The following is a 27,765-nucleotide window of genomic DNA, read 5'->3' as shown; positions in this document are numbered from 1 at the left end:
AAACCTACCTGACCAAACGTAAAAGATCTCACAGGGAAGGAGCAAGTAACAGAGAGCACTCGGTCCGACCTCACGCAACCAAGCTAATCTTAGATCTTAGACTTTGCACCTTTAAAAATTAAGGTGAAACCTCTCTCTCTCCCTTGTACGTGAATCAACGATCAGACATCAGACATACAGAGAGATTATCTATTATGGAAAACAATTCAGTTTCAGTGATACATCTTTAGAATTATGATTAAAAGTAATCACCATCTCAACCAAACCCATCATCATTATATATCTAGTAAATCAACTTTAACACCTTCAGATGATATAACAGCAACAACCACGCCAAAGGCTAATACACCAGCTGGAATCACAATCATCCCGCCCTCACCCTCAAACCCTTTTTATCCTCCTCCTATTGCTGGACCATCGAAACCTCCACGGTTACCGATTAGTAGTCCATCAACTAATAGTCAAGGCGCAGCAACGACAACAGCTTTGGATAACGGTGACCGAGATTATTTTTCGATAAAGTCCATCCCCCCTTTCTCTTCCTCGACGACGAGTACTAACAACAACAGAACGCGAAATCCCTTGTCACCTTCCAAACATCTACCACCTCATACCATAACGCGATCACATTCCCATTATATCAACCGTACTCCTAATCCTGATTATCACCATCACCGACAAGATAAAAACGTCAATATTCCTTCCTCAACAGAAAAGAAGCATTCTCACCCGCTCAAGCGGTTGTCAATAGACGATAATCACAATCCGTACAACCCATATAATCAAGATTCGTATTCTAGTAGTAGGACAACTGGATCAGACGTTCATACGCCCACTCAGGAATACGGTAACAACCATATAACAAGGCGGAGACCTTCACTCTCTACTCCGACTAGCACCAACCCATATACATCTCCTAGAAGCAGACAATCGAGTTTACTGAAATCACCGCCTACTGCTCCGGCATCTTCCTCAGCGTTGGGTTGGTTGACTGGGAATAGGTTGACATTACCTCCTATCAGTACTAAACATTCGAAGTCTGACGACGAAAGAGAGGAAGACGAAGAAGAAGAAGGAAGTCAGGAGGATCAAACGAGAACTGTGAGAAAAGATAAATATAGAAATAGGGATTGGAGAATGAATATGAGTAATGGTGGACTACCCAAATATGGCGAATCATCAGGATCAGGATCAACTTCAACAACATCGACGTCTACACCTTTCATAAGTATGACCCCTCCTTCTGCCAATGAGATTGGATCGATGTCACCTTCTTTACCAATAAATAACGGATATGGTTACACCACCAATGTCTCACCACCTCGAACATCGATCCTTCCTTCTCAAGCACCTTTGGCATCCCCATCGAGCCTTCAACCCCTTCCTCAAGATCCGTACAACATCCTACCATTATCCTTACCATCTTCACCGTTCGTATCGCCTTCTCCATCCAGAGCACCTACACCAGGACCATCCCCTCATCCATCTTTGCAGGATCTAGCTTCGGAATATGCTATTGCTGCTGCGGCCGCGCAGATTCAGCCTAGTGGATCTGGTTCCAGTCCACGAACATCCATATCAACATCTAGTTCGAGGTACGGTTGGACGACCGGTCGGTCAGATTCGAGATCATCCGAAGAAGACGATTACATCCCTCCTCATTCACCTATAACTACTTCTCACAAATCGCATAGACCTACCATCTCTATACCCAGATCAGGATGGTGGCAGAGGACTCTATCAAGATCCATCGATAATGATATTTCCGTTTCACCCAAAATCAATTTTGATACTTCCTCTTCCTCTTCGACTTCTAGGATAATTAGATTCCCTTTACCGACCGTGTCAGCTAGTAAATTCGTACCTACCGGAACGAGGAACTGGGGTTGGTTATTTGAAATTATCCAAGATAAAATATCTTTCACATCTCCAAATCAAAACACCGATAATAATGGCAATGGCAATGGTAGTGGGGTGACGATAAATAGGAAGAATAGCATCTCAGCCAAAAGTAGGAATAGAGAAAGGGATAGATTGATGTCTGGACATAGTCATACGAGATCGAATGGCGGATTAACGATGAATGCACGAAGGAAAAGTTTAGGTCCGAATCAGAAAGTCTGGGGATCCAAATGGTTAGCGAGGATAATGGTCTTTGTACCGACTGAACCATGGAGTATCGTAAGTTTACTTATACACCATTCACTGTGGTGTACCAATATACTGATTGATACTTTTAATCTTTGTAGAGTCTATTCCTGTTATTCTTCGCTGCATTCGCTGTCACATTGACATTCACCCTCAAACATATTTTGAATCCTGACAAAGAACCATTACCATGGCGACAATATTGTACCTCCAACTATCCCACCTTGTACTCACTGCAAGACCCCTCATTACCTTCACCCCATATCAATTCCAACGTAAACTCCAATCCTTCATTCCCATCTTCTGCGTATATCGAATCCGTACCTCTAAACTCTTTCGCACCTACCTCGTCCAAACCCTTGACTCTAATGCCTTTAACTCCTCAACATCCAGCTTGGCCGTACCACCCACATCTCACTCCCCCTCAACCTCAGATCTCGTCTACCAACAGCTCCATCGACCCTGTTGGAGTGTTGATAGGAGTCTTCACAACTGATGCAGGGGTGGAACGACGTCATATGATCAGACAGAGTTATGCCTCGCATTGGAGATCGAGAAGAGAAGGTACAGAAGGTGTTAGGATTAGATTCGTAATGGGTAGACCAAGGAAGAGGTTTGAAAAAGCCGTTCAACTGGAAATGGAAGGTGAGTCGCATAATTCTTTTCCAATCATAATTTGGCATAGGATGCTGACTGGGGTGATATGATGTAATAGCGTTCAATGACATTTTGTTGCTTGATATGGACGAGAATATGAACAGTGGTAAAACACATGCGTTCTTCTCTTGGGCAGCTGAAAATGCTACTGTCCCTCAGTGGGAATATCCAAAAGTACAAAATGAAGATCAACAGTCCGATGCCCATTCTTTGTCGCCCGTATGGAAAGGTGAAAGAAAACCTGATTACGTGGTCAAAGCGGATGAAGATAGTTTCATCATGCTTGGGGAGTTGGAAAAGAGATTGAGGGTCGCACCGAGATCGAAAGCTTTCTGGGGATGTAAGTGTTATTTTCCGAAGATCGCATGAAAGGAATCTGACTGCTAATATGATTCATGATAGACCTCGTCAAAAATACGTTTATGGCTGGTGAATGTTATGCGCTATCTTTCGATTTGGTACAATACATTCACGCTTCACCTGCTTTGCGAACTTTGACAAGAGGCAAGGAAGATAAGTTGGTAGCGAAATGGATGAATATGCATCCTGAGAGGGAACAGATAGTTTGGATGACGGAGAGATGTTGGATCTATGATCATCCAAAGGCTGGTACAGTGTAAGTATACAAGTTCCCTGTTCTTCAGATGATTCGTAGAATGTGCTAATTGTCATCGGGATGTTGTAGCTATTCTCACGGGTTCCTCTTCCCCTCTACAGTTGCTGAAGTCCGAATTGAAAACACCACTGGACTTTCTCCATCTACATTGGCCTCAAGAGGTGGTGCCGAATCGGCCAATTCTTATTCTAGCGTTAGCAAATTCGGAGTTGCCTATCGACCATTGTCAAATGATATGACAGTTTCACAACAGGTTGAAGCTCTCGTCGAAGGATCTTCTTTATCACTCTTACGCGATTCTCTATTGTCTAGTAGTAGCTCAAAGAATGACCAAAAGCATCAACAAACATTCTCGAAACCTGCTTCTGCAATAGGAGAAAGTCTTAAAGAGAAGATCAATAGGGTATATTCCACACGACCGACTCGAAAGGAAAGGTTTTTAGGTGATGAGAATGAGATGGGTAGTAGTAGTACTGTAGTGGTACATTATATCAAGAAGAACGAATGGTTTATAGAAACTATGGTTGCCCTCTTGGGAGTTGGAGGATCATCGATGGAGTATGATGGAGATGTTTGGCATAAGGGGGTTGGAACTGGTTTGGGAGCGTTGGAAAGAAGGAAAGGAAGAGTGGTTGATTCTCGATCGGAAATACATGAAAATCAAGTTGGACAAATCGGAGAAGGGGAAGGAGAAGGGGAGAGGGAACATGTGAAATTGAGGAAAGGTGATGGGTTGTAATCAAACAGCTGAAAGAAAATTGAGTAAAAGTAAGACCAAAGGTAGAACTACCCTTCTTACAAGTTTTATATCATCGTATGATATTGATGATAGTTGTTTGTATGTTTATGAAGATAATTTGCATTGTTTGATTTGTTTGTGATGGTTTTGACTGCAAGTCGGAGTGCAGAGCAAGTGAACGTTTACTGAAATCGTACAGTTGGACCTGTCAGTTGAGACTTGGATTGCAGGTGTTCAAACGTTCAGTACTAATCTTGATGTGATTCGGGAATCATGATGATGCCGATGTTTTATAGTCCACATACAGGTAAACACCATACATCCGCATTCACAATATATACAACATAGATACATATAAGAGTGATAAGTATCAGCGTAGTTTAGTCCTCGATATATCATCTCTAAATTAACATATCAAGGGTGGAACGACGCAACGCCGGCTCAATCACTTCCCACTTGCGTGAGAAATGAATGAACACAGGTTGTCTAGACCTAAAGCGTTTTTATTCCAAATCGACTAGTAAGTTCAACTCGTATGATTCTCTTTACGTTTTACGGCGAAGAGAGGTAGAGAGGAACTAGGCAAATGCGCTTGGGTAGGATAAGTTGTAGACGATCAAGGGAAGGGTCGATGTAAGTGGAGTGGGGAAGGAAAGTTGTACGGTAGGTATGTTGATGCATGCTTTACGTGTTGCTATGTAGTGTATTGTGTTGTTGGGTGTGTAGTAAAGTAGAAGGAATGAAGAAAGAAGAATGAAGAAAGAGTGATTCAGTCATGTTGAAAGGTTGAAAGTTGATTTCGATAATTTGGTGAAATCAAACAGCATGACGTGGTAATATCCCGTTTTGACTCAGCTTATCAAAACCTTGCTCAATGTCCGGTATACCCGGACCGATGGTATGGGCGTTGTGAGTGAGGTACGATAACTTTAAATTCCCCATTCCACTCCATTCCCGCTCCCCCCTCCTCTCCGGCATTGAATGAGCAGATATAAACTCAGCCAGTCACGAGCACTCCAATGTCAAATGACTGAACACGTCGGTTACTCCATCTGTGTTGATCTGCCGGGGAGCCAAAGGGGCCCAAGCGGGGTGTGGGTGACAGTCGAGCTAATTAAGTGACTAATCGGAAAATGGTAAAAGGTAATGTGACCGATCACCATCCCCTCAGGAGTAGACGTATTCCTTGTGTGTGTATATATATAACTCAAGCCAAGAGTTTGTCTGGGTTACATCAATTCTCTCCATCTTACTCCTACTGATTTGACCAAGTGAACATACTGTACTGTCTGTCACTTTATCAACTCGACAGTGATACCATAAGAGATCAACCAATATGACAGATCATCATCACCATATCAAAGGGATCAATGACGGCAATGGGAATGGGAACGGAGAGAAACATGAGATAACTACTGCTTCTCGAACTTCACTCGATTCTCACCGATATGTAGCCAATACGGAAGATTCCAAAATGCCAGACACGATGCCTGATCACTCGAAATTGGCTGCTGAGCAGATTGCCAGTATGTCTCCTGAAGAGTATGCCGAAGCGGAGAAGAAACTTTTGAGGAAATTGGATCTGAATCTGATACCTTGGATGACGTGAGTGGGAGTGATAACTACTCGAGATCCATGTGCTATGTTGTATATGTTCGTGAAAGAGAAATGAGCTGATATCTTATGAATTGGTATATTGTAGACTGCTGTACTTGCTCAGTTTTATTGATCGAGTAAATGTGGGAGCAGCGAAACTTGTCGGTGAGTAAAATACATACTGTCTCACCAACATCTCGAAAGTGTTAGCATCATGATCATAAGCTGATTCACGATTTTCCAACCAGGGTTGACAAAGGACCTTAATCTCTCTTCTTTGGAATACTCAAACGCTTCGATGAGTGAGTGATTTGAATAATATCAACCTCACGTATCCATCAGCTGACCTTCGTGTAAACTTGATCTCTCTCGCATAGTCTTCTTCGTCAGTTACGTAGCATTCGAAGTACCTTCCAATCTGGTTTTAAAAAAACTTAGACCTTCACGATGGATTCCATTTACTATGGTCAGTCTCCCTATCATGGTTGTCGACAAAGGCAGATAAAGCTAACAGATGATCACGTAATGTCAGATTTGCTGGGCCATCTTCCAAACTTGCAGTAAGTCTCTCGTATTCACTTGGATCACCCTATCCTATTTTGTCAATTCCAACAATCTGCATGACCTCTCAGCTAAATCACCTTTGTGTCCGACTCATCTAGTGGGGCTAGTCACGAATTACGGACAACTTTTAGCTTTACGATTCTGTCTCGGTTTATTCGAATCTGGTCTTTTCCCAGGGCTGAACTTTTACCTCACAGGATGGTACAGGCGTGATGAGCTCAATAGGAGAGTTTCGGTATTCTTCTCTGGTGCGGTTCTTAGTGGAGCATTCGGAGGAATTTTGGGATGTAAGTGGTCTGACACGATTCGAGCTTACCTCTGATATTTTCTCGAGCCATGTTGACAATTTCTGTGCAGATGGGTTGAGTAAGATGGATGGTATTGGTGGTAAAGCAGGATGGGCCTGGATTGTGAGTCAATCCCATAATCGTTCTTCTCTTGGGATCGCCATCGAACTGATCAACGTCATACTTTTTATCCTAACAGTTCATCATCGAAGGTCTTCTCACTTTCGTCATTGCCGTCGCATCTTTCTGGATGATCCACGATTGGCCCGACAGAGCCAAGTTCCTCACTCCAATCGAACGAGAGATGGTGTTGGTGAGACTCAGACAGGAGCAAGGTCTCGCTGCTGAAGGTGGTTTCAACTGGAGAGTCATCAAGAAAGCTTTGGTCGACTGGAAGGTGAGCACTCACTCACCTCGACGACTATAGGCGACACGAATGCTGACCTTGAGATTGTTGATGTAGACTTACTGCCTGATGCTGATGTATATCGGAGCTGCGGAACCTCTCTACAGGTGAGCTGATCCTCCGGAATTTTCTCTGAGGTGGTGCTGAGCTGACGTTATATGTTCGTAGTGGATCGTGAGTGTAATTCTCAAACGTTCTATGGCAATATTCTAACTTTTTATCCATCAAGCCTCTTTACGCCTACCATTATCGCCTACTTGGGTAAATTCTCGGTGTCCGCATCTTTGCTTCTCAGCACTCCCCCATACGTTCTCATGTTCATCACTACCATCGGTACTGCTTTCTTGAGTGACAAATATCAAAGAAGAGGTTTCTTCCTGATGGGATGGTTAGTTGTCAATCAATCTCACGTCTTGAAGAGTTTCACTGAGGTTTCTTCTAGGTCACTGGTCGGTGCCACAGGTTATCTGCTACTACTGACTGTCCCCATCCGATATCCTGTAAGAACCCCTCCCTACGCATGATATCTTCCACGATATGGATTCACTGACAGATTATACTTAGGGAGCCCTTTACTTTGCCGTCTTCGTGGCCTCAAGCGCTGTTGGCCCATTGATCGCTACGACGATCTCTTGGACAGGTAACACCTTTGGTAATCATTGTGAGTGATCTGATAGTCATATACACCGATCGACTCAGTTCTCACCATTTTTTTGTTCCCGGATCAAATAGACAAAAAGGCGGTGGCGATGGGTCTAGTCTTCTCAGCAGGTAATTCAGGAGGAATCGTCTCCTCCCAAGCATATCGAAACAAAGATGCTCCTAGATTCTTACCTGGACACGCTACCGCCTTGGCATTCTGCTTGTTGAACTTTTCGATGGCTGTTATCCTTTACTTCGGTGTGAAGCGAGAAAACAAGAGGAGAGATTTGAAATATGGTCCTCCACCTAGACCAGATGAGGTTTTCGAGTTTGAGGATCCAGAGTATCAGGCTAAATGGGGGTTACAAGGGATGTCGAGAAAGGAGATTGTGGAATTGGGAGATGATCATCCTGCGTTTAGGTATATGCTCTAGTTCGTAAATGATCGGTTGAAGATGTTGAAGTGGGTGGGACGGACTACATGAGTTGGTAGAGGTGTGAGTAGAAAGCGGTAGGGGGTTCCAATCAAGATTCAAATTCTAAAATGAACCAAGCGATCGAGTTGAGCTTGTGCTCTATGATTGTGGGAGGGACGGTCTTTATTATCACGTCGTCGAAGCAACTTTTAGACACAGGTATAATACTTTCTTGACTCAAGTTGGTATGGTAGTATTTGAAGCGTAAGTATCTCGAATGTATAAGTATGAACCGATGGCATGGTAAACCTCAACAAGGAGCTTACTGTATTATTTGAATATGACCTATGAGAAACGCTAGGACCTCCTTTGGGTGCTTTGTGCCACTAAATGACGTTATTGGGTGATATCCACCTCAATGACCATATCTGAACTTGACTTTCTTCCTTCTCCCTTCATCCTTTCCTTTCTGATCTATAAAACGAACAATTTGGTACTCACTGACTCAGGTATTGTTTCGCGGCTGTCTAATCCCTTCCCAAGATGATGAAAAGACGAGCTACTAGATATCCCATGGCAAAACTAGAAGTGCAAGGTTATCCTGATTCTACGAGTACTTCTTCCGTTCAAGTCGACGAGGAAGATGAAGATTACTATCTTACTCTGCATTCGCCCTATAAAAAGCCAAGAAGATGTGATGCACTCGATTCAGGTTTCACAAACTATGATCGAAGTGTTCTTTCTCCCACTTCAACAGGTGAGCTTGGCCCTCTGTACTCACTCATACAGCTTTTTAAGTCCTTGTTTATTGATTTATAACTTTCAACGGATCATTCAGACACACATCATTCTCAGGGACGATCAACTCAACTTCCCTTCTCCCGCAATCTCCACCCTTTGTCCGAATCATCGCATGATGAACACGCCACGGAGAACGCAAGTCGACCTCAGCCCTCCTCTCCGACGATTTCCAGCATTCAAAGTTTACGATCAGTATCCCCTTCTTCGCTGTGGTCCCCCCAATCTTCCCGGATTGACACCGAAATTTCGAACAGATACAAAGCAGGTGGTACCGGTCCTTTGTTCAAACCAGATTGGGACAGAGGTCTTGCAGGTATCTTCCCTTGTTCCTCCCCAAGTGAGCGAATCCCAGCTTCCCGACCTTCCGCTATGTGTTCCCCTACTGGACAAGGTTCAATCAACGGTATTGAAAATCCTTTCAACTCTCTGCCGTTGCATATGATTCTCCCTGGTTCGAAGTCGAGATACAACACAATGAACAACCACTCTGCTTTGAGTGGGGATGTGACAGCCAGACGAACCGAGTATGGGAAATCATCCATCGCTCATCACGCTCCTGCCTCCAACGCTCCTGCCTCCAACACCAGTCTCGAATCTGACCATTCTAGAAACCCTGGGGACCAATCCACATCCGTCTCTGAGGCTGATAACCTGACCTCGGACATTGATGCGTACATCAAATATCTGCAAAAGGAATTGAACATCGCTCAACAAACGGTAATAGACCTGAAGCGATCCCATGCTCAGCAAATGGAGAAGAAAGACCAAGAGATCCAATTTCGTACTCGCATATACCATGAGTCAGTCTTGAAGAAGGACAATGAAATTCTCGAACTGAAAATCAAGATTATGGAACTGGAAAGACGACTCTTGAATCTCACTGGAGGTAGTCAAACAAGTGGCACTTTAGTCAGGGATCAAGTGAGTTATCTCGCGCTATCACTTTTTACATATCGGTCTCAAGGAGCTGGCTGACCCAGGATACTTATAATTTGCCTAGGGTACTGCACCCCGCTTTATGGGAGGGGTGTCAAATCGATTCGCAACTCTCACCAGAAGAGTAACAACCACACCCTTGAATAATGCCAGTGGCCGCGTCAGTGGCCCACAGCAAATATCACAACGCCTATCCGAGTTCTGGGAATTAACACGAGTATCAGATGCGTTACCCAGATATCCAATACCACAAATCGACAATGAGCAAGATATAGAAGCCGAACTGAGACTTCATCTTGAAGATGTCAAAAAGTCAGAAGAAGAAGAAGTTGAATGGGCGTTGTGCAATATGGAAGATATTGATGGGATTGTTTCGGCATATCAAGAGGATTTGGAGTATCTTCAGATCCGCAAGGCTTTTGAATATCAGTGTCGGGAGAAAGAAGATTGTATAGGCGAGTGGTCAGAAGAAGGATTGATAGGCGATAATGAGATAGAGGTACTACTAGCTTGGGCTAAAGAGGAAGAAGAAGAAGATCTCCCGATAGAAGTGGTTGAGTGGTTGATTGAAGAAGAAGATCAGTTCAATGATCGTGTAGAGATGTACCAAGATGAATTTCAAAACCCATTCGCAGATCATTGGAAGGGGTACTTTGGTCTTGTGACCGATCCAGAAGCCCTGCGAGATGCCATGGAACCTGAAGAAGGAGAGATGGTCTTATTCGAGGGTGATTGGATCAGGTATACAACTGGACCAGAATCGGATGGATGGATGGATTGGGAAGATGACGGGGAGTTCGGCGTGATAGACGATGGATATTACTGGTGAAACTTCCCCAAGGTGGTATTAGTCGGAGCGTGGGAGAAGAAGGCAATCAATGGGGGCTGAAAACAATCTCGAGAGATACCTCCGATATGAGCGTAACTGAGTTTGTGTAGCAGATATATACATAATTTATGTGAAATGTAATGTCATCATCATCATTATAATGGTCTTGATTTCGGTGGTATTGTGGATATGCAACAGAAGATGACACATCCAAAATGATATCGCCACCGTAAATGGATCCAAGGTATCAGAGTGATGTGATTATGCATCCATAGTACGGTATATACTAATGTGGGTTGCATAGTAAAGAAGGTATACAATAACTGATCTGTGGCAGCTTCAAGCGCACGAGCCGCTGTCTGACATCCTCTGATGGATCAGTTGGGGGCAACCGCATTTCCTACATCTCATCTTTTATATTCCTCTTCCTTCTTCCTCTTCCTTCTCGTCTAATTCATTATCCTTCTCCTCAGCCCTTTCGAGGTAAGACCACTGATAGAAGAATCTGGTCCAGCCATGTCAAGAAAACGACCTTATGATCTATTCCATCCGAATTATCAGGAAGATATGTTGTTCCCGTCCCCCAACAAGCCATCTCGCAATGGTCCTGCGCCACTGCCTTAAGGATCGCAAAATGACCGGAACCTGCACGCTTCATCATTTTCAGGTAAGATTCACTCTTTCTTAAATTGGAAGCCTCCGAGTAACCGCTGACCCCTCAGTTGTTCATCTAGTAAGATCAGCGGAACCCATTTCACTTCACTTTCCTCGTGGGCATTCACTCACCTCGCACTGCCAAGATTGGTGACAATTCTCTCGAAGCTCAGCTGTCACAACCTGTCTTCCGAAGACTCGCCCCACAGACCTCTCTTTTGCAGCACTGGGAATGTGATATAGCTCGTTCGACCAACGGAGTCAACCGCGGACCAGAAGAAAACAGATTCTTCCCTCAAAGGGTCGATTCGGCTTCAAGCAAGCAAGTACGCTTATCATTCCCTCCCCCAGTTGCTCCTACCAGAACCACTACTACGACCTCTGCAGGTGATCCCCACATCCAGTACCGCACGCCTTTGGAATCACTCCCAGTGGACATCGACCGAATTCCTCCGACGCCAGCAATCGATCTGCACCACACGCATAGCGCATTCATAATTTCGCCTTCTCGAAGGGATCGAAGTGCAAGTCAATCTACCTTCCATCCCTTCTCTATGCCGACAAGCGCTTCTGCTCTACCTACTCCAGTGTCCCTCAGATCTACGACTGGGGGTGATCATCTACTTGCTCAAGCCCACCAAAAGGTCGATAAGCTCTCTAGGAAGGCTTTTCGCACCAACCAAGAATTGGAAGTGGCACAAAGAGAATTCAAAGCCCTCGAGGATGCAGGAGAAGTTGTGAGATTACGAAATCAACTGCAAGATGCGAACGAGCGAATTGATTGGCTGAAAAGCAACATCACAGCTAAAAGTATAGAATTAAATAGGTATTGGTCATCTAATGCCCTAATATTGCAAAATGAGTATGAAGTGGAAATGAATAAGAAGGACGAAAGGATCAAGTACCTTCAGGTAAAAGTTGGGATATTGGAAAACCAGGTGGCGGATTGGACTAACGCAATAGTGAGTGATCTCCATCATAAGTCTCAGTCTATAACCTCACATCAATGATATACATACATCGAAACCAAAGGTTGGGTCTACCCGCCCTCGAACTGGCGACAAAGCCAAGCCTTGTTCTGCTCCAGGGACAGCACCCAGGGGTATCTTGCGAAAGCCCACCCGAATAATGTGTCAATCAGGAGGATTTGCTCCCCGCCCCGCAAAGACCTTCTCAGATAACCTTTTAGCGATTCAAGATGGACCTTCACAAACACGAGCGGTCCCATCTCGGGAATTGTCCCGGATCGTCAATGGGAATAAGGAGATTGAAGCATCCTCAAGATGGAACCTCGATCATCCATCACATTTGACCCATGATCCAAATCCGGTGAGTACAGTTAACTCAGCAAAACTAATCAGAAACCATCAAAAGGCTGAAGGTGACTGGTCCCGAAAGAGAAAAGCCCGACAATTCCAGTGGTCTGCTAGTTATCCTGGCTCAGAAGCTAGTCAGAGGAACCCCGAAGCAACTTATCCCTTCGATATATTCGATCAACTCCCTGACCTCTGTGATCTGGATACGGAACGCGATGTCGGGCCAGAGGAAGGAGATGAAGTTCTGGTGAATGGTATCAAGATGAAATATCTAGTGGAACATGAAGCTGAGAAGAAGTCTCATGGACTTGATCATATCAACCGAGACATTGAGGCCCATGTCAAGGAAGAAGCTGATTCTCAAGACCCTATCGAAGAAGACGCTCTAGGTATCGAAGAGTGGGATGGATTCGGTGAGCAAGACTGGGATGGGTTCGGGGTGCAAGATCTAGAGGGATACGGAGTAGCAGATGATGATGGGTTTGGTGTAGCAGACGATGATGGATTTGGAGAGGTCGATCTGGAAGGGTATGGATATGAGGAATATGAAGGATTTGGGGTGGAAGAAGATGATGGGTTTCTCATTGAGGAAGACGACGGACTGTTTGTGTGTTAGTCGCTGACTATGCTACGAGTTTCAAACTCGAATGATCAATGGCATAAGATGTGTGAGGTATCATCCAGGTCTGAAGGAAGCCGAGATCAGAGGAACATGATGGTATCGTATCCAGTGTAATATAGATCATTCGTAGGAGTTCAAGATCAGACATGTAAATTATATGGATATATCATGATCCTTTGAATGAGGCGGCAACACTCCCAAATGCCACATATCCAGATCGCATGATGGGAGCACTCCGGTAGGTCATCAACCTCAACACATTCTTCAAGCACTCAATCGTGCTTTCTCCCTCCAGGATGTCGATGCGATGCGGAAGCCACAAATTGTGCTACGGCCGTGTTTCAACGATACGTTACCATAATATGAAACATGCGGTCCTCGTTGGGAAAAAGGGAAAGGTCACGCAAATAAGGTTAAATCGATGCGTAGCAAATTGTCGATCTCGTAAAGCGACATTTTACTCACTTCTGTATCATGTCCTTCCATCACACATCCCTGCCTGATCAACAGAGACCACTTCTTCATCGAAACTTATAGGAGTGCTCCTGCCTCTTTGTCTTAATTTGAATGAAGCCCCAAAGGCGTGTCTACACTTTGTTCAATCCAAAGAGTTTAGAAGACACAGACAAAAATCCTCTCGGTCAAGTATGCCGTAATCAACCTATTATTTTAGCGTTTCCATGTTCCACATCCTTTCCCGTTGTTCACCGGACTGAATTTGAATTCTGCAGATCAGATCAGCCTCCGAGGTTGGTGATCCCAATCGGATTGATCACCTCGGTGTCAAATCTTGGATACAGTGAAGTACTGCAGCTGTATCGTCCACATGGATCCAGTTACTGTACTTCGGGAAGGCGCCAAAATTGATCTTTCAAGCGCTCTTGTCGGAAGATTGATTTTCGATCACATAAGATTACAGGATGAGTGGTAGGAACGTCCCAATTTTAGATTCCCATAGTAGTGTTCCTCCAGGGTCGAACTTCCGGAAAGAACATGAACTCTTTTTTCATGGAGTGGGAATAACTGCCAAGAAGCACACAAACAACATGACTGCACACCGCAGCAGCATACAACGATGAACAATGGACGATCAATTAAGCATGACTTTATGTTGTCTTTCCCGAACAATAAAACCAAGACTGGGGTTCTCTTCGGTGTGGAGTAGGTGTGTATGTAATGGTAGTACGAAACACCGTAGCAACGCTAGAGCTACGCCACATTGCAGGTTATGGTAGTGGATTTTCTCATGTGAACACACACCATTGCGCTCGCTCATCAGATGCTCGTCGTAGCTGGGGATACGTCGTGAGGTCTCTCGATCGATCGTCGGTACAGCAGCATATCGAGTTAGGAAGAAGATTTGTATTTCAGCAAGCAACGATTTGTATTTCTACTACAATGATTTGTAGAAATCTTCAAAAGTATTTGTAGAAAAATGGGTGATAACGTTATGTCTATGTATTCGTGCGCGGATGTGAGGTAGCGTCAACGTATGAAAACAGGCCCTTTTCGTCATCTCAAGCATTCTCGTCATTGACCTAGCAGCTGCATGTAAAGTAAGATGCGACGTGCTTGTCTCGGAGGAATATTGAGAAATACCCCGAACGAGGAAAGCGGGCTCTCAGACCCTTTTTTCTAAGTTGGGTTGTCTTTGAAATCTCGTAATTAATCTCATAAACCCGAAGTACTAACTTTCACGCTTCGCGTGTGGAAGAGATCTACGCAATTCCCGATATCTACCCTATCCCCTTAGCCTCTTAGCCTTGGGCCAAAGCGCGATCACAGAAGAAAGCGACGAAAGCCACCGAGGTAATCGTCATTGCTTATATTTTCTGGTAAGACAGGGTCACTGCCATCCTTTCCGGAAGTTCAACCAAACCACCATGATGAGAGATTACATACATGTACCTCCAAACTTAAGAGCTGGGGAGTTTAGCATGAACAGAACAGACGTAATCTCCAGGTGTTTTATCGTCATTTCATAGAGAAGAGACAACCTGAAACGGTGGTTGTTGTTGGTGGTGGAGAAAACTCGGGAAGATTAACACATTTTAGCTGTGAGATGAGATGCTTCCGAGACGACTACAACACGTAAAAGGTAAGTTAACATATAGTTGCTGATCATCGTACAGTAGTACAACGTATGAATCATTTGAAACAGGAGTAACAGGGCAAGCACAGTATTTTTGGATGTCGTATAGAGATTTGGTAAGAACCCAAAAAGCATCTGAGACTTTTTTGAGTCCGTAAAAGACGTGAGAAATGTTTCGCTTTTTTTGTTCTTTTACCTACTGTGAGGGGAATGATCTCATTCTTGACCTTGGTGCACCGCACTGTCTCTTTCCATGGATGACCGAGGGCTATCATTCATTGATCATCTCTAGATGAGATGCGACAATAAAACAAAAAGAACATTAGAATGGATTCTCCATTCACATCTTTCTTCACTTGATCAATCCTTACTTCGACACCATCAATTAAAATACCATTACCATCATTTCTGATTGTCACCACCAATAGCCCCATCGCATCAGGACATTATATAGCTCAGTCAAATTGGTTGCTGTTACGTCCAGTGAGTGACAGTTCAGGCTTCCTTACTGTTTTTCGGTTTTCCGGCTCCGTATCGCGTGCCTCGTTCTCTCCGTTTCCTCCTATCCATCCACATCCCCACAATATTTGGAGCTCAGTTCATCATACCCTTCTTCCACATGTGAAATTCTCATGCGTGCGGAGTAGGAGTACATACTGTCAAGATACATACACATTCCTTTGTCATGTCACCTTAACTTTTCTTGATGAATTGAGGAACACGACAACAACACGGCTTTGACCGCTTTACCTCGAAATTTGTGTTTTAGAGGTTAAACTCACTTCCTATTTTCGGTTCCTTGTTTTTATGGTCTTATTCTTTTCCTACTTTCGGTCAATCCTTCTCCTTCCTACCTCGTACCCTGTTGGGTGTTCTGCATCCAGTATTACATCACAGAAAGAAGAATTTAGTTTCAAACTATACCCTACCACGACTTGACTACGAACTACACAGCTCTTGGAAAAGTTGTGCAAAGCATTTTCACACCACGCGAAAAATGACGAAGAAGAAAAGAACAGAAGGGACGATAGACTTCGGACCGTCATCTTTTGTCTTTTGTCTTATTCAGCATGGATCGCTTGAAAGGACCGTGAATCATGCCTGATATTTACTTCCCCACTTTCCAAGAAATCACCTTTCATCGCATGTTATCGATACATCATCTATCGCGCCTCATTCTAGGTGGCTGTAGATGCGTGTATCGTATTGATCTATCAAGCCTAGCTAGCTAGATCTATCTTTTCCCCACCTCACATTACCTTGCCTTGCTTGCGTTCGATCATGTAAAGAGCTCATGTGTATGCTTTTGACTTCTTGACTTCTCCATCCTTGGGATGAACGCTAACTAAATCACATATAACTTTCCCAAAAGGAAAAGAAGAAGGACCATACTCAGATTTCACATTCACATACTTTTCACGTTGATCAAAAACACACGACTTTTGGGATCGGATCGACCGACCAAAACGGTATACATACTAGTATCGGTAGTAGAGGGACTGTTCACGAGACGAAACACACCACACACAGCTTACTTCTTAGTTCAATTTGCAAGAGGGAACGAACAGTTCAGGCGTAAAAAGGTGTCAAGTCAATTGTAGTAAGTTTTACGTTTCGCGTTGATTGATTTTTCAAAGTGTGTCTCTCTGCCTACCTCTGTCTCGGATTTTGCTTTATCTTACGTTTCTTTCTGATTTTGGTTTCATCGACACAAGGGTAACTTACCTACCTAAATCTGCGTTGATCCCGTTTCTCCCTTCCCGTTCTGTTTCCAGTCAGTCCCGATCCTAATTTTATTGCCAAACCAGACCATGTTGTATGTAACTGAACTAGGTTATGATCCAATACATACATACAGTGCTTACATACACGGACGCCCATGTTTTGTTAACCAGAAGAAACCTGGTTACCATCATTTGTGATGGGTTGAATCGGTTCCTATCCCGATTACACAATCTTCTTTCTTCCCCTTTGTGTGTTTTATGTTTTTATGTTTTTGGTTGTTGTTTTGATCGGGATTTCAATTGCACTGTGTCATGTGTAATCGTCAATTGTCAATTGCCTAGACCAGAATGAATTGACGAGGAGTCCATGGTTGATGGCGAAGAAAAAGGGTTCGAGGTCAATGAGGTCAATGCACCGAATGTGCACACTATACCTATCCGTATACGAATCAAATGCTGATCATATGTTGTCCTCATCATCGTACGAATTAACCCAATTTTCAGCTGCCAATCATCAATCATCAAGCATCGTCTATCGATCATACACTCATCAAGAGCCTTTCAGCTGCCTCAGTTATTGGCTCGAACGACCTCGAAGAAATTTGTTCCATTCACCCCCACTCTGTCTATCTTATAACAAGAACTCTTAGATCGATTCTGGAATAATAACATCGTTTCCGTTAACCACGGAGTGTCGTTCAAGAGACTATTGTCCCCCTGCACGTTGTGAGTCTATATTTCATCCCTGTGATCTGGATTTGAAACGCTCCTTTCTCTTCCTTCACCATCCTTTGGCTCGGTTACCATATGGCTGGATCTGGGTGGATTGGGTCTTTGCCTGCTCTTAGCATCGTTTGAGCCTACTGCGCCAATGATGGGAGGATGGGAGGATGGGTGATGGGATCAACGATCAACAAACAGATATTATCCGATTAATTAGCACCAATACAGAATCAGGATCGCCCTGTGACCTCACTCTGCCCACGCCTTTAGACTGATTTACGCCCGGATCATCCATCATCCATCATCCATCATCCACCATCAGTGTACGCCGATTAGTCCATAAGAGTCAACAAGGGAAGAGAAAAAGGGGTATCAACCATGATCAACCTCCCATTCGATCACTCCCTTCGGACACAATTTACGCTCCCTCCTGCGCGACACATACATCCTTGTCAATCTCATTCTCGTTCTTTCCTTCTCCTCGTCCGGGCAAGGGGGTCCGACGACCGATATGCTTCGGTTTTACCTAGTCGAAAATGTATTCCTACACTTTGATGAACGACGAGGCTACCTCCTTTTTCGATATTCTTATATTCCCTTCTTTTTCACGTTCTTTCCTCAGCTTTCCCTTTCACTTGAGTTTTTGCTATATCTGGTTGATCTCTGAGAATCATCTGCTGACCGTTTTGATGTAAAACTTGCCGCCACCACGACCACCACCTTACCATCTCTCATAAATTTGATTCGCATCGCCCTCCTTTCAATCCTCTATATATCCTGGTTCACTCGACTATCTTTCTCTCTGATTATTGCTCTCCATCATACCCAGACTGCTCTTACGCTCCTTAGTACCCATCCTTGCTTTGTCTGTAAGTACGATCATTCGTTCTTCTGTCCTCTTCTCACATTCAACATCTTGACGAATATCAATTGGTACAGTTTGCTCGCCATCATGGATCAGAATCATGCACCACCCTCACCTCTTCAGCAGCATCGACCTTCATCATCCCGTCATGCCAATCAGGGATCCACAAATGCCCAAGCGTCATCGTCGATTGATAACAAACTGAAGAACCCCGTTGGGCTACACCGACAAAGTGGTGCTACTTGTGCTAGTCCCACTTCCGCTCAAGCCAGTCTTACCCCTTGGTCTGGGGCGCAAGAACCTTCTTCTTCTTCGTCGTCATCAAATCCCAATCAACCCTCAACGATGGCCTGGTCTCAGGAATCTGAGGAAGCCGCAGTTTCGTCGTCATCCTCTACGTCCACTTCCACTTCAGGAACTATGACATGGGATAACACAAATACACAACCACTCGCTTCTTCGAGTAGATGCCCTTCACCTCACCACATCACGATGGACATGCCATCCACTACCAATGAGTCACCACTTGGGACTTGCATATTCGTGAATCCTACCTCCTCGTCTTCTTAACGTTCGTTCCATCCAAACATGATACGCCTACACCCTCCAAGATCACACCAACCTCCAACGACAGAAATGCAGACTGGAAGTCGACAAGATCAACGACAGAACAAATCGCTTGTCGGAATGCCGACAGATCGACATGAAATAGTCTAGCTTTCAGACCTGTTAATCTACCATACGAGATACCTACCAAACCAGCTTATGCTGAAATCCTCACTGGAGGTAAAACCCCCGTCGTGGATCCCAGAGCATCGAATTTCGTTGCCGATATGTACTGGGATAGTATTTCAGAGGAATTCGACTGCCTAAAATCAGGAGTTCAATCATCGTAGAAAGAATACCTCAATGTCTGGCGAAGGGAACTGAATGGTCATCAATGCCGTTTGGCCATATTACCAAGTAAGTAAACATTCCCTTGTACAATGGATGGTCACATCAAGAATACTGATTGTTTTGTGTCATATCAGCACTTCGAGAGATCCTCGTCTCGCTCATGGGTTCAACCACGCCTTGTCCCAACCACTTTGCTCATTCCTTCTCGAAAGAAGCTCTCGAAGCTCACGAAGCGGTCTGTCCAACTGTGACCCACGCATTGGTTCCCGAACTCTATGCTGCTCTCGATCCCGAATTCCTCACAATCCAAGCCAGACGGGGTGTCTTTGATCTTCAGCTCTTTGCCAAGCTTGGTGAAGCCATGAAAGTCCACTGTGCACCTGTAAGGGACGAGATGGTGGATGATATGGTCCGAACTGCTCTCTCGGGTGATGTCGCTAAAGGTTTAAGAAAATGTTTCGACTGTGCGGAGGTGATGAAACTTGTGAGTCCGAGCGTTTTTGCGACAAATCCTGATTAGCAGCTGATGTCTCCTGTTTTCTTTTCGTTTCAGGATATTGCCAATCACCAACCATACCTATGGGATAACGCCAATCAATACGAATACAATGCCTTCCAAGCCCTTCTTGCTCAGAATAAGGTCACTCTCGAAACGTCAAAAACGAGACAATGGATCAACGCTGCTTCGAGACAGGTACTTTCTGCTGCGGAACCGAGATTGAGGACTCACTTGATCGGTAGATGCGATTGCAAGAATAACATGGAACTCGTTATTCGATCTTTGACTTCAGGATTTCTCGACCTCGTTTGTGGTCCCTGGGACCGAGATAGGACTTCTTGGCCGCCTATCGTCTCGAGAAGGGCATTGGGATGCAATGGTATTCCAGTACTTGACGGTCTCTCAAAGCCTTCTGTGGACGTGCCTGAGGCTTTCAAGATGGATTCCAGAAGACTCAGAGAGTTCCAGTGAGTAGTTTGTCTATGCATTATATCATCGTTGCTGATCTTGTCGGTGTAGTGCCGAAGTCGTCGATATCGCAATCTCACATATGATCCTCCTCGCATTCCGCAATTACTTCAATCAATACAACGGCAAAGTGTCCGCTGAAGTCTTACGGTTGAATCTCGACAAAGCTAGAAAAGATATCGAATGGATGAATGACAACTTCTCAGTGATCGGTCCGACATGCGGATCAGATGCTGATCTAGCATTCCAATTGGCCTCTCGAATCGTTCGACCTGAATCCCCTAACAGTTCCTCAGAGGAAACGGCGAGGGGTTTACCCAGTACGAAGGAGATGAAACTGATTTCGAATTTGACCTCTACTTTCACTGAATTCTTCGAGATCAACTTTTCGAGGGATTCCGATTTGTTTATAGGGAATTTAAACCGGTTGAAGAATTTTTTGAATAAGATTCTATCGGATGTCCTTTTGGGATATAGGTTAAATCCTACTTCGACATTCTTCGATTCCAACGTTAATAAATGTCTTGAAAAGAAATCCAACACCTCTACCAACATTTCAACCGTAACTGTCATTGATGGACTGGAAGTGGCAAAAGATGAAGATAACGAGATTAAATCATATCCACGGGAGATTAGGGAACGTTACAAACTATTCTTATCGAAATGTAAACAAGAGGAATCGGACATGATCAAATCATTCGGATTTGAAGGTGTGATTGAACCTATCAAAGATTTGACTGAGAGGATGATCAAGATTGTCGCTTTTAACCTATCTGTCTTTGGGGAAAATTACGCATCGAATGGGATCTTAGTTGGATCAGATAGAAAATAATTGTTTGTGTCTCGTCATTTCAATTGACCTAAAGTCATTCATTCAATCATGAGCTTAGCTTATTATCTTATCTTGTCTTGTCTTGTGTTATTAGTTCATTTAGTATTTCATATCCCCATCATCTAGTGATTACCCTGTATAAAAGATCAAGACCATTTTGACATTTTGTTTCTTTTACATTCCCACATTTAACGTATTGTCATATAGCATTTTCATTTGACGGATTTTGTCTACTCTTGTTTTTGTGTGTTTGTTGGATATTGGTTGATGGATAATGTCATTATATTATAATTGATATATGGATATATGCATGGTGCATTGCTCATATTCACAGAATGTTATCTATAATCCCTGGACTTGTTGAGAGGAATATCGTTTAAGATTACTTACTGATGACTCTCGAGTCTGTCTCTATGGACATGCACATGCGTTTATTTGTAAGATATCTGTGTGAAACGTGACATGGCGAGCAGGACAAATGAACAACATTGTAATGTATACATATCCAAGATCTGGTATGTATAACATAGAACCGCTACTTAAGCGAGCACTATTCAACAATCAATAGAGCGCATCGACCGATGTTCAATGTCCAACGTCCAATGCTCATTGTCAATCTATAATCTATCTATATATACACTATTCGATCAAACTCTTTTCCATCACCCAATCAACCTGTTCTTCATCCCCAACTTTGAAGATCCTCTCTCCGCATTTCCTAAACCCACTTTTCTCGTAGAACCTTATCCCCTGGGGATGTTTACTATACACTCCCAACCACATACTACCATATCCCCTGGCTCGTGATATCTCCTCGGCATGATGGAGTATAGATTGTGATAAACCTCTACCGTGCGTCTGGGTGGAGAGGTATATCCGATGTAATTCAATGGGATTTGAGGTGAGGGTTAGACAATCTTCAATCGATTTGAGACGAAGTTAGATCACACCCAATAATATCTCGTCTTCTTCCTTTTTGGGTTGAGGATCTAACAGATACAGGTACGGAAACAGCTAAGATCCAGATTGAATCATCATCCCGAATTTCTCTTTCGATCTGCTGAGTTGATAATGTGTTGGATAGCTACTCTTGTAAGTCCTCGTTTGATAAATCATGAGAAAACATCTTGGTGAAGACTTCTTGTAAGGTATTGGAGATGCACGGAGCATCGGATGGTTGGCCGATACGGAATGTATGAGGGATAGAGCATGGTCTTGAACTTGAACTCCAACTCGAACTTTGTGTCGAGATGGTCATGCTGATACTGTTATTGGAAGATTGAAGGGGCCATTCTTGTTCACTGTAAAAGAAGATCTTTCACGATGCATGCAGCACAGCAGTATTGTACCGTTTCGCGTAGGGATGAGGGGTATCATACTCGTAGAACGAGAATGCGCATACGGATAAAATCAAAACATCAGATTGAGATCAAAAAGAAATTCGCGTATCTTGACAATTTCCATCGAGTTATATTTAGCCGCATTCAGACTCAACATCCTATCGCTCGATTGACTCGATTCTTGCATATGATATGAGATGAGGGCAAGCAATGTACATAAGAAGCGATAACAATACGCAATATCAGGTTCGACGATTCCATTCCTGTTCTTTTTGATTTGCTCAATATCAAGACAACGATCTCACACCACCATGACCCATTCACCTGCCGAACCTACTCACGCCGATATAACCCCTCCGGGTACCTCAACTTCCACACCCACCACTGCCCCGTCCAAACTCGAATGGACCATCCGTCAAGGTACACCAGAAGACGCCTCTGCAATCTCTCAATTGATGATAGAGACCTTCAGTCGATCGTTTGGTCATTCATGCACACCTGATGAACTTGAGAAATACTGTCAAACTGCATTATCGGTTCAAGGTATAAAGAAAGATTTGGAAAATCCATTATGTACTTGGTTATTAGCCTTTTCCCAGTTATCTTCTCATGAGTTGTTAGGTATAGTTCAACTTACTCGCGAATCATTCGAATCATGTTTAACTCTATCCAACCCAATCGAACTACAACGTATTTACCTGTCCTATGCCGCCCACGGTACAGGTCTGGCGACGAACCTCATCACCACAGCTGAAGATAAGGCTAGACAAATGGGATTTGAATCTATATGGTTAGGAGCATGGGAAGATAATCAACGAGCGAAAAGGTTCTACAATAAGATGGGTTATAGGGAGGTGGGCGAACATGTTTTCGATATTGGGGGGAGTAAACAACGGGATGAGATTATGGAGAAGTTGTTATAGATGAGTATGGGTTATAGATAATTGGATGAATCGATGGACATCTAGAGAAAGTACTGTACTACTTACTGTATTGCCAGGTAGAAATCGATGTAGCACGTATCCAGTTGTTTTTTGTATCTTGTTGATAATTCACCTATACGTCATGTCATGTTCAGTAATCGTGGAACTGTTTCCATACAGATCATACCATCCTTTCTAGATTCGATTCACCTGAACAAAGACAGATGGTCTGATCTATACGTCCCCCGAATACCATCAGTATACCACATCTATCACCAATCATCCTGACTTTGAGTACGGCTCAAATGTTTAGTTTAGTGAAGATTAGCTTAGTTTGTTCCCAGCGATCTTATATGATGTGTAAATTATATGACAAGAACGGATGCACGTCTCGAGACGTTTCCAGATGTAAATTCTGTTTTATAAGGGATATGCATGAAGTTCTGTGTGAAGAGAAAAAAGAAAAGACGAGTTGATGTATGAAATTTCTTGACTTTCCATTTTCTCTCCCCACTTTAAAAAATCTAGAAAACACATTCGATTGAAATGAATTTGTACAAAGACAAAAACAAATTTCTTGAGTAATATGAAATCAAATCGTTTAAGCACCTTGAGGAGCTTCCTTGTAAGAGATAGCTTGTTCTTCGTCTACACATAACAACAGATATTTTAATATCAGCAACGTTTCTTTTTTCTTCCCGTGTTGATTGATAATGAATAGTTAGGAGTGAGGAATAGAGCCACTCACCCATAGCAGAGATGATGGTAACCATGAGATCTTTACCGGCTTCGAAGTCGGATTCAATTTGTTGACCGAGTTCGGTGTCGGGAACTTTGACGTCGTCTTTGGAGTTACCGTCAGAGTCCATCAAGTTGAGGAAACCCTATAACACGTTCAAGTCAATCAGGTCAGCAATTGGTCTCTTCCGAGGGTATAGTGGATGGATAGCTAATAGTAGTCACGATATGAGAAGGTTATGGCGAGATATTGCAAGATGAGTGACATAGAGAGGATGACAGGATGTGGAGATGAAGAGTTCCACTTCCACTTACATCTTGGATATCAAGAAGTTGGAATTCTTGTCTTTTGACGTTGGGAACATCCATGTTGTGGGTGGAGGGAGAGATATCTTCGAGTTTCTTTCCGGTGAAGATCTGAACAGAAAACAAAGGTATTGATCAGTTGATGAAATAAACAGACGTTGGGTCGGCAATCCGAAGCGGACGCTACACTCACATCGATGGCGACAAGGTGGACTTTGGCGTGACCGTGCTTTCCGGTTTTGGAGGTAGACATATCAACGATCTTACAGGGTCTTCCCTTGATGACTACGTGACCGTTCTTTCGAAGAGCGGAACATTGCATACTATAACACACGGCTAGCTGCATCAGCACGACTCTTGAATAGCAATGTTAAAAGAAACTCACGGGAAGGTCTTGGAAGCACCGGCACCGGCAGCTTCGAAGGTTTCGTGGTGTTCATCGTCAGACATTTCTGTTGGGGTAGCAGGTACGAGTACAAGTATTCATACGTCAGCATGTTTGCCATCGTCACCAGGCGGCAGGTCAACCCATTAGTCAATCAATCGATCAACTCCATCAAACAGGTCATCCAGAACTTTTGTTCGGTCCTTTCCCTTTCTCCTCTCTTCGAAAACTTTTGTTGATGGAGCTGAAAAAGAGGTTGCCACTCACTGGATAGTGTTTTATGTGGTTTTTAGAGAATGTAAGAAGGAGAAGTAAGAGACACTCGAAAGCAATATAAAAATGTTTTTTTTTCCAGAAGAGAGGAAAAAGGAAAAAAGCACGAGCTGGACACGATTCCAACTGAAATTCCATTCGACCAATGCGAGTAGTTGCCAGTGTAGGCAGTGTAGTGTAGGTGGTTTGCAGTGGTGGTGTGGTGCGTTGCCCCCCTTTCTCCTGTCCCTACCAGAAAAAAATATAAAAGAATTCAATTTTTGTAAGTCGGCATTTTGTCGGTGTTAAGAATAGATGCTGGCTGTGGCATCTCGAGTCATTCGCGTCGTGTGATGATGATAGCATGTCATGTTTACTCGAGTACTTCGTAAGTTGCTTGCTTTAAATGCATGCTTCTTAGCTTAGGATTGCCGCTCAAGTTTCCATCAATCGTACAACAACATCATGCAGCCTATATAATCAGTCAAGTGACAGACCACCATCCAATAGCTGCTGTCATCTCCCTCAGCTAGTCAAGAAGTGCAAGATGACAGCTCCAACTCCGGAAGCAGTCCTCCATCTGGCCACTCTCCATACCCTCGCACAAGCAGGTTTCGCCTCCACTTCTCAAGCAGCTTCCCTCACTTTATCGACCGTCATACCCAAATATCTCAAGGTACTAGCTACAGCATGTGTGGAACGAGCGACCTTGGCCGGTCGAGGCAAAGTAGCTGCCATCGACGTCGTAGATGCTCTGGATGATATGGGGGTCAACGTGGATGAATTGATAGATTGGGCGGTCGATCAGAGTGGAGATTATTTCGATGATACTTCGATGGGTGGTCTACAAAGTGAGCTCGAGATCGAATGACTCCCGCTTGAAAATTGCAGCTGATGGATGTATAGATTATCTGCAGGAAGGGTTGAGTGTGGAAGAAGGTATAGCTCAAATGAAACTTGTTCCGCAAGAGGAGTTAGAGCAAGCTGACGAGGATGAAGAGAGGGAAGAGGAGCAGCAGCAAGATATTTCACAAGGTGATGAGGATATCACAATGGATCGATCTCACGAGGATGAACAGATTAAGGTTGAACCAGAGGAAGAAGTGGAAATGGAAGAGAGACTATATATATATCGGCATAAATCACCTGATTTCTCTTGGCTTCCGCCTTTACCTTCTATCAACAATCAACCTCAACAGGGCCCCACCTCTCCTGGGACTCGAGAACCCGACCAACCTTCATCTTCCGAAGCCATACCTCTTCCTGCACCTTCCCAATCGATAGCCGACCGATATCGACGTCCAATCAGCTACGCTTCATCCCAACTATCTCAAGCTCATCCATTTCATGATCCACCCCGACCCCAACCGTCATCATCCATCCCAATATCTCCTGCACCAAGCTCTTTACCCAACTTGATATCTACCTATGCCGCCATCGCTTCTGACCCATCTATAACGCTTCGTCAAACCGATCTCCGACGTCAGGCCACCGAACTTCTGCGTCAAACCATATTGACCGTCGATTCTTACTCTCCTTCACCAACTTTGACTACACCCATCCCACCAGTGAGGGCAAGTTCCATCGTACCTTCTCATTCAGATATATTACCTCAGAAACTTCTACCTGTCAATCCCAATTCGAATTCGAACGCGAATGGTGGATTATTGAGTTCAATGGTACATCAAATCAATTCACCCAATTTACCTTATACCCTTCGAGAAAGATTAACATCCCTTAGACCGCCGGTAGTTCAAAATAGGAATGATCAACCGATCTTCTATAATGATCCTGTGAGAGGTCCTGATGAATCTTCTTTAATGAAATTGAAGGGCAAACATCACGCAAATACCAAGACGGAAGGAGAAGATGGAGTTGGAGGAGAAGAAGGGAAAAAGATATGGTTAAAGCAAACCTGGGATTCAGGTCCAAGGGGAATAGATAAATGGTCAAAACCTTTTTTACCCAAGGGGAAAAAAGTTATCATACAGCGTGAAGGTGAGAAGAAACCTAGGATGGATCCTGAGGATATTAGACGAATACAGGAACAACAAGAACGAGAATTAGAAAAGGAGAAAGAGAGGATGAAAGAACAGGAGAATGGGAAAGTAAAGGTTAATTTGAGATTACCTAATTTCAATGGAAATAGTTTGAATGATACCGATCAGAAAAGTGGATCGGTTGGACCAACGAATGGAAATGTGAATACGAATACGAGTACGAATACGAGTATAAGTCCGATTGCATCTCAAGTTACTACACCAGGAATCAAAATCAAATTAGGAGGTGGTGTTGGTGGCAGTAGCAATAATTCTAACATCAATCAGAAATTATCTATTTCACCTGGATTGATGATGCCATCAACGAATAATGAATATCCAAATTCGGTAAATCCATATTGATTAACGATATATATATATATATATTATATTGTACATGTCCATCAACATTGATGTACTTTGTGATTTTCAGCAATTGTTTATTCGTGAACC

General features: G+C 43.7%; 8 protein-coding genes across 8 annotated transcripts; 7 read left to right on the top strand and 1 right to left on the bottom strand.

Annotated features, from left to right (window-relative positions):
• Positions 1–234: 234 nt before the first annotated feature.
• V865_006184 (uncharacterized protein) lies at positions 235–4,160 on the top strand (the record flags this gene model as incomplete). The annotated part of the gene is made up of 5 exons (XM_066229944.1): positions 235–2,181; positions 2,250–2,793; positions 2,864–3,145; positions 3,208–3,421; positions 3,491–4,160. 5 exons carry the CDS (start codon positions 235–237, stop codon positions 4,158–4,160), a joined length of 3,657 nt encoding a protein of 1,218 aa, XP_066086041.1.
• A 1,336-nt stretch (positions 4,161–5,496) lies between these two features.
• Positions 5,497–8,089, top strand: V865_006183 (uncharacterized protein; the record flags this gene model as incomplete). Its single annotated transcript, XM_066229943.1, has 13 exons — positions 5,497–5,765; positions 5,863–5,921; positions 6,005–6,058; positions 6,134–6,222; positions 6,289–6,316; positions 6,419–6,607; positions 6,678–6,730; positions 6,807–7,004; positions 7,071–7,120; positions 7,243–7,401; positions 7,456–7,513; positions 7,578–7,674; positions 7,746–8,089. 13 exons carry the CDS (start codon positions 5,497–5,499, stop codon positions 8,087–8,089), a joined length of 1,647 nt encoding a protein of 548 aa, XP_066086040.1.
• A 525-nt stretch (positions 8,090–8,614) lies between these two features.
• V865_006182 (uncharacterized protein) lies at positions 8,615–10,637 on the top strand (the record flags this gene model as incomplete). The annotated part of the gene is made up of 3 exons (XM_066229942.1): positions 8,615–8,828; positions 8,910–9,793; positions 9,873–10,637. 3 exons carry the CDS (start codon positions 8,615–8,617, stop codon positions 10,635–10,637), a joined length of 1,863 nt encoding a protein of 620 aa, XP_066086039.1.
• Positions 10,638–11,271: 634 nt separating this feature from the next.
• Positions 11,272–13,223, top strand: V865_006181 (uncharacterized protein; the record flags this gene model as incomplete). Its single annotated transcript, XM_066229941.1, has 4 exons — positions 11,272–11,304; positions 11,381–12,253; positions 12,324–12,620; positions 12,666–13,223. The coding sequence occupies 4 exons, from the start codon at positions 11,272–11,274 to the stop codon at positions 13,221–13,223; spliced, it is 1,761 nt and encodes a 586-aa protein (XP_066086038.1).
• Positions 13,224–18,720: 5,497 nt separating this feature from the next.
• V865_006180 (uncharacterized protein) lies at positions 18,721–21,329 on the top strand (the record flags this gene model as incomplete). The annotated part of the gene is made up of 5 exons (XM_066229940.1): positions 18,721–19,151; positions 19,346–19,479; positions 19,665–20,014; positions 20,084–20,496; positions 20,549–21,329. 5 exons carry the CDS (start codon positions 18,721–18,723, stop codon positions 21,327–21,329), a joined length of 2,109 nt encoding a protein of 702 aa, XP_066086037.1.
• Positions 21,330–22,980: 1,651 nt separating this feature from the next.
• V865_006179 (uncharacterized protein) lies at positions 22,981–23,592 on the top strand (the record flags this gene model as incomplete). Its single annotated transcript, XM_066229939.1, has 1 exon — positions 22,981–23,592. The coding sequence occupies one exon, from the start codon at positions 22,981–22,983 to the stop codon at positions 23,590–23,592; it is 612 nt and encodes a 203-aa protein (XP_066086036.1).
• A 601-nt stretch (positions 23,593–24,193) lies between these two features.
• V865_006178 (eukaryotic translation initiation factor 5A) lies at positions 24,194–25,086 on the bottom strand (the record flags this gene model as incomplete). The annotated part of the gene is made up of 5 exons (XM_066229938.1): positions 24,194–24,240; positions 24,341–24,476; positions 24,646–24,747; positions 24,830–24,959; positions 25,022–25,086. The coding sequence occupies 5 exons, from the start codon at positions 25,084–25,086 to the stop codon at positions 24,194–24,196; spliced, it is 480 nt and encodes a 159-aa protein (XP_066086035.1).
• A 734-nt stretch (positions 25,087–25,820) lies between these two features.
• V865_006177 (uncharacterized protein) lies at positions 25,821–27,675 on the top strand (the record flags this gene model as incomplete). The annotated part of the gene is made up of 2 exons (XM_066229937.1): positions 25,821–26,124; positions 26,180–27,675. 2 exons carry the CDS (start codon positions 25,821–25,823, stop codon positions 27,673–27,675), a joined length of 1,800 nt encoding a protein of 599 aa, XP_066086034.1.
• Positions 27,676–27,765: the final 90 nt, after the last annotated feature.

Source organism: Kwoniella europaea, chromosome 1 (genome assembly GCF_036810445.1).
Source record: "Kwoniella europaea PYCC6329 chromosome 1, complete sequence".
NCBI lineage: Eukaryota > Fungi > Basidiomycota > Tremellomycetes > Tremellales > Cryptococcaceae > Kwoniella > Kwoniella europaea.
Note: the sequence above shows the minus strand (reverse complement) of the source record. Positions and strands in the feature narration are given on the sequence as shown.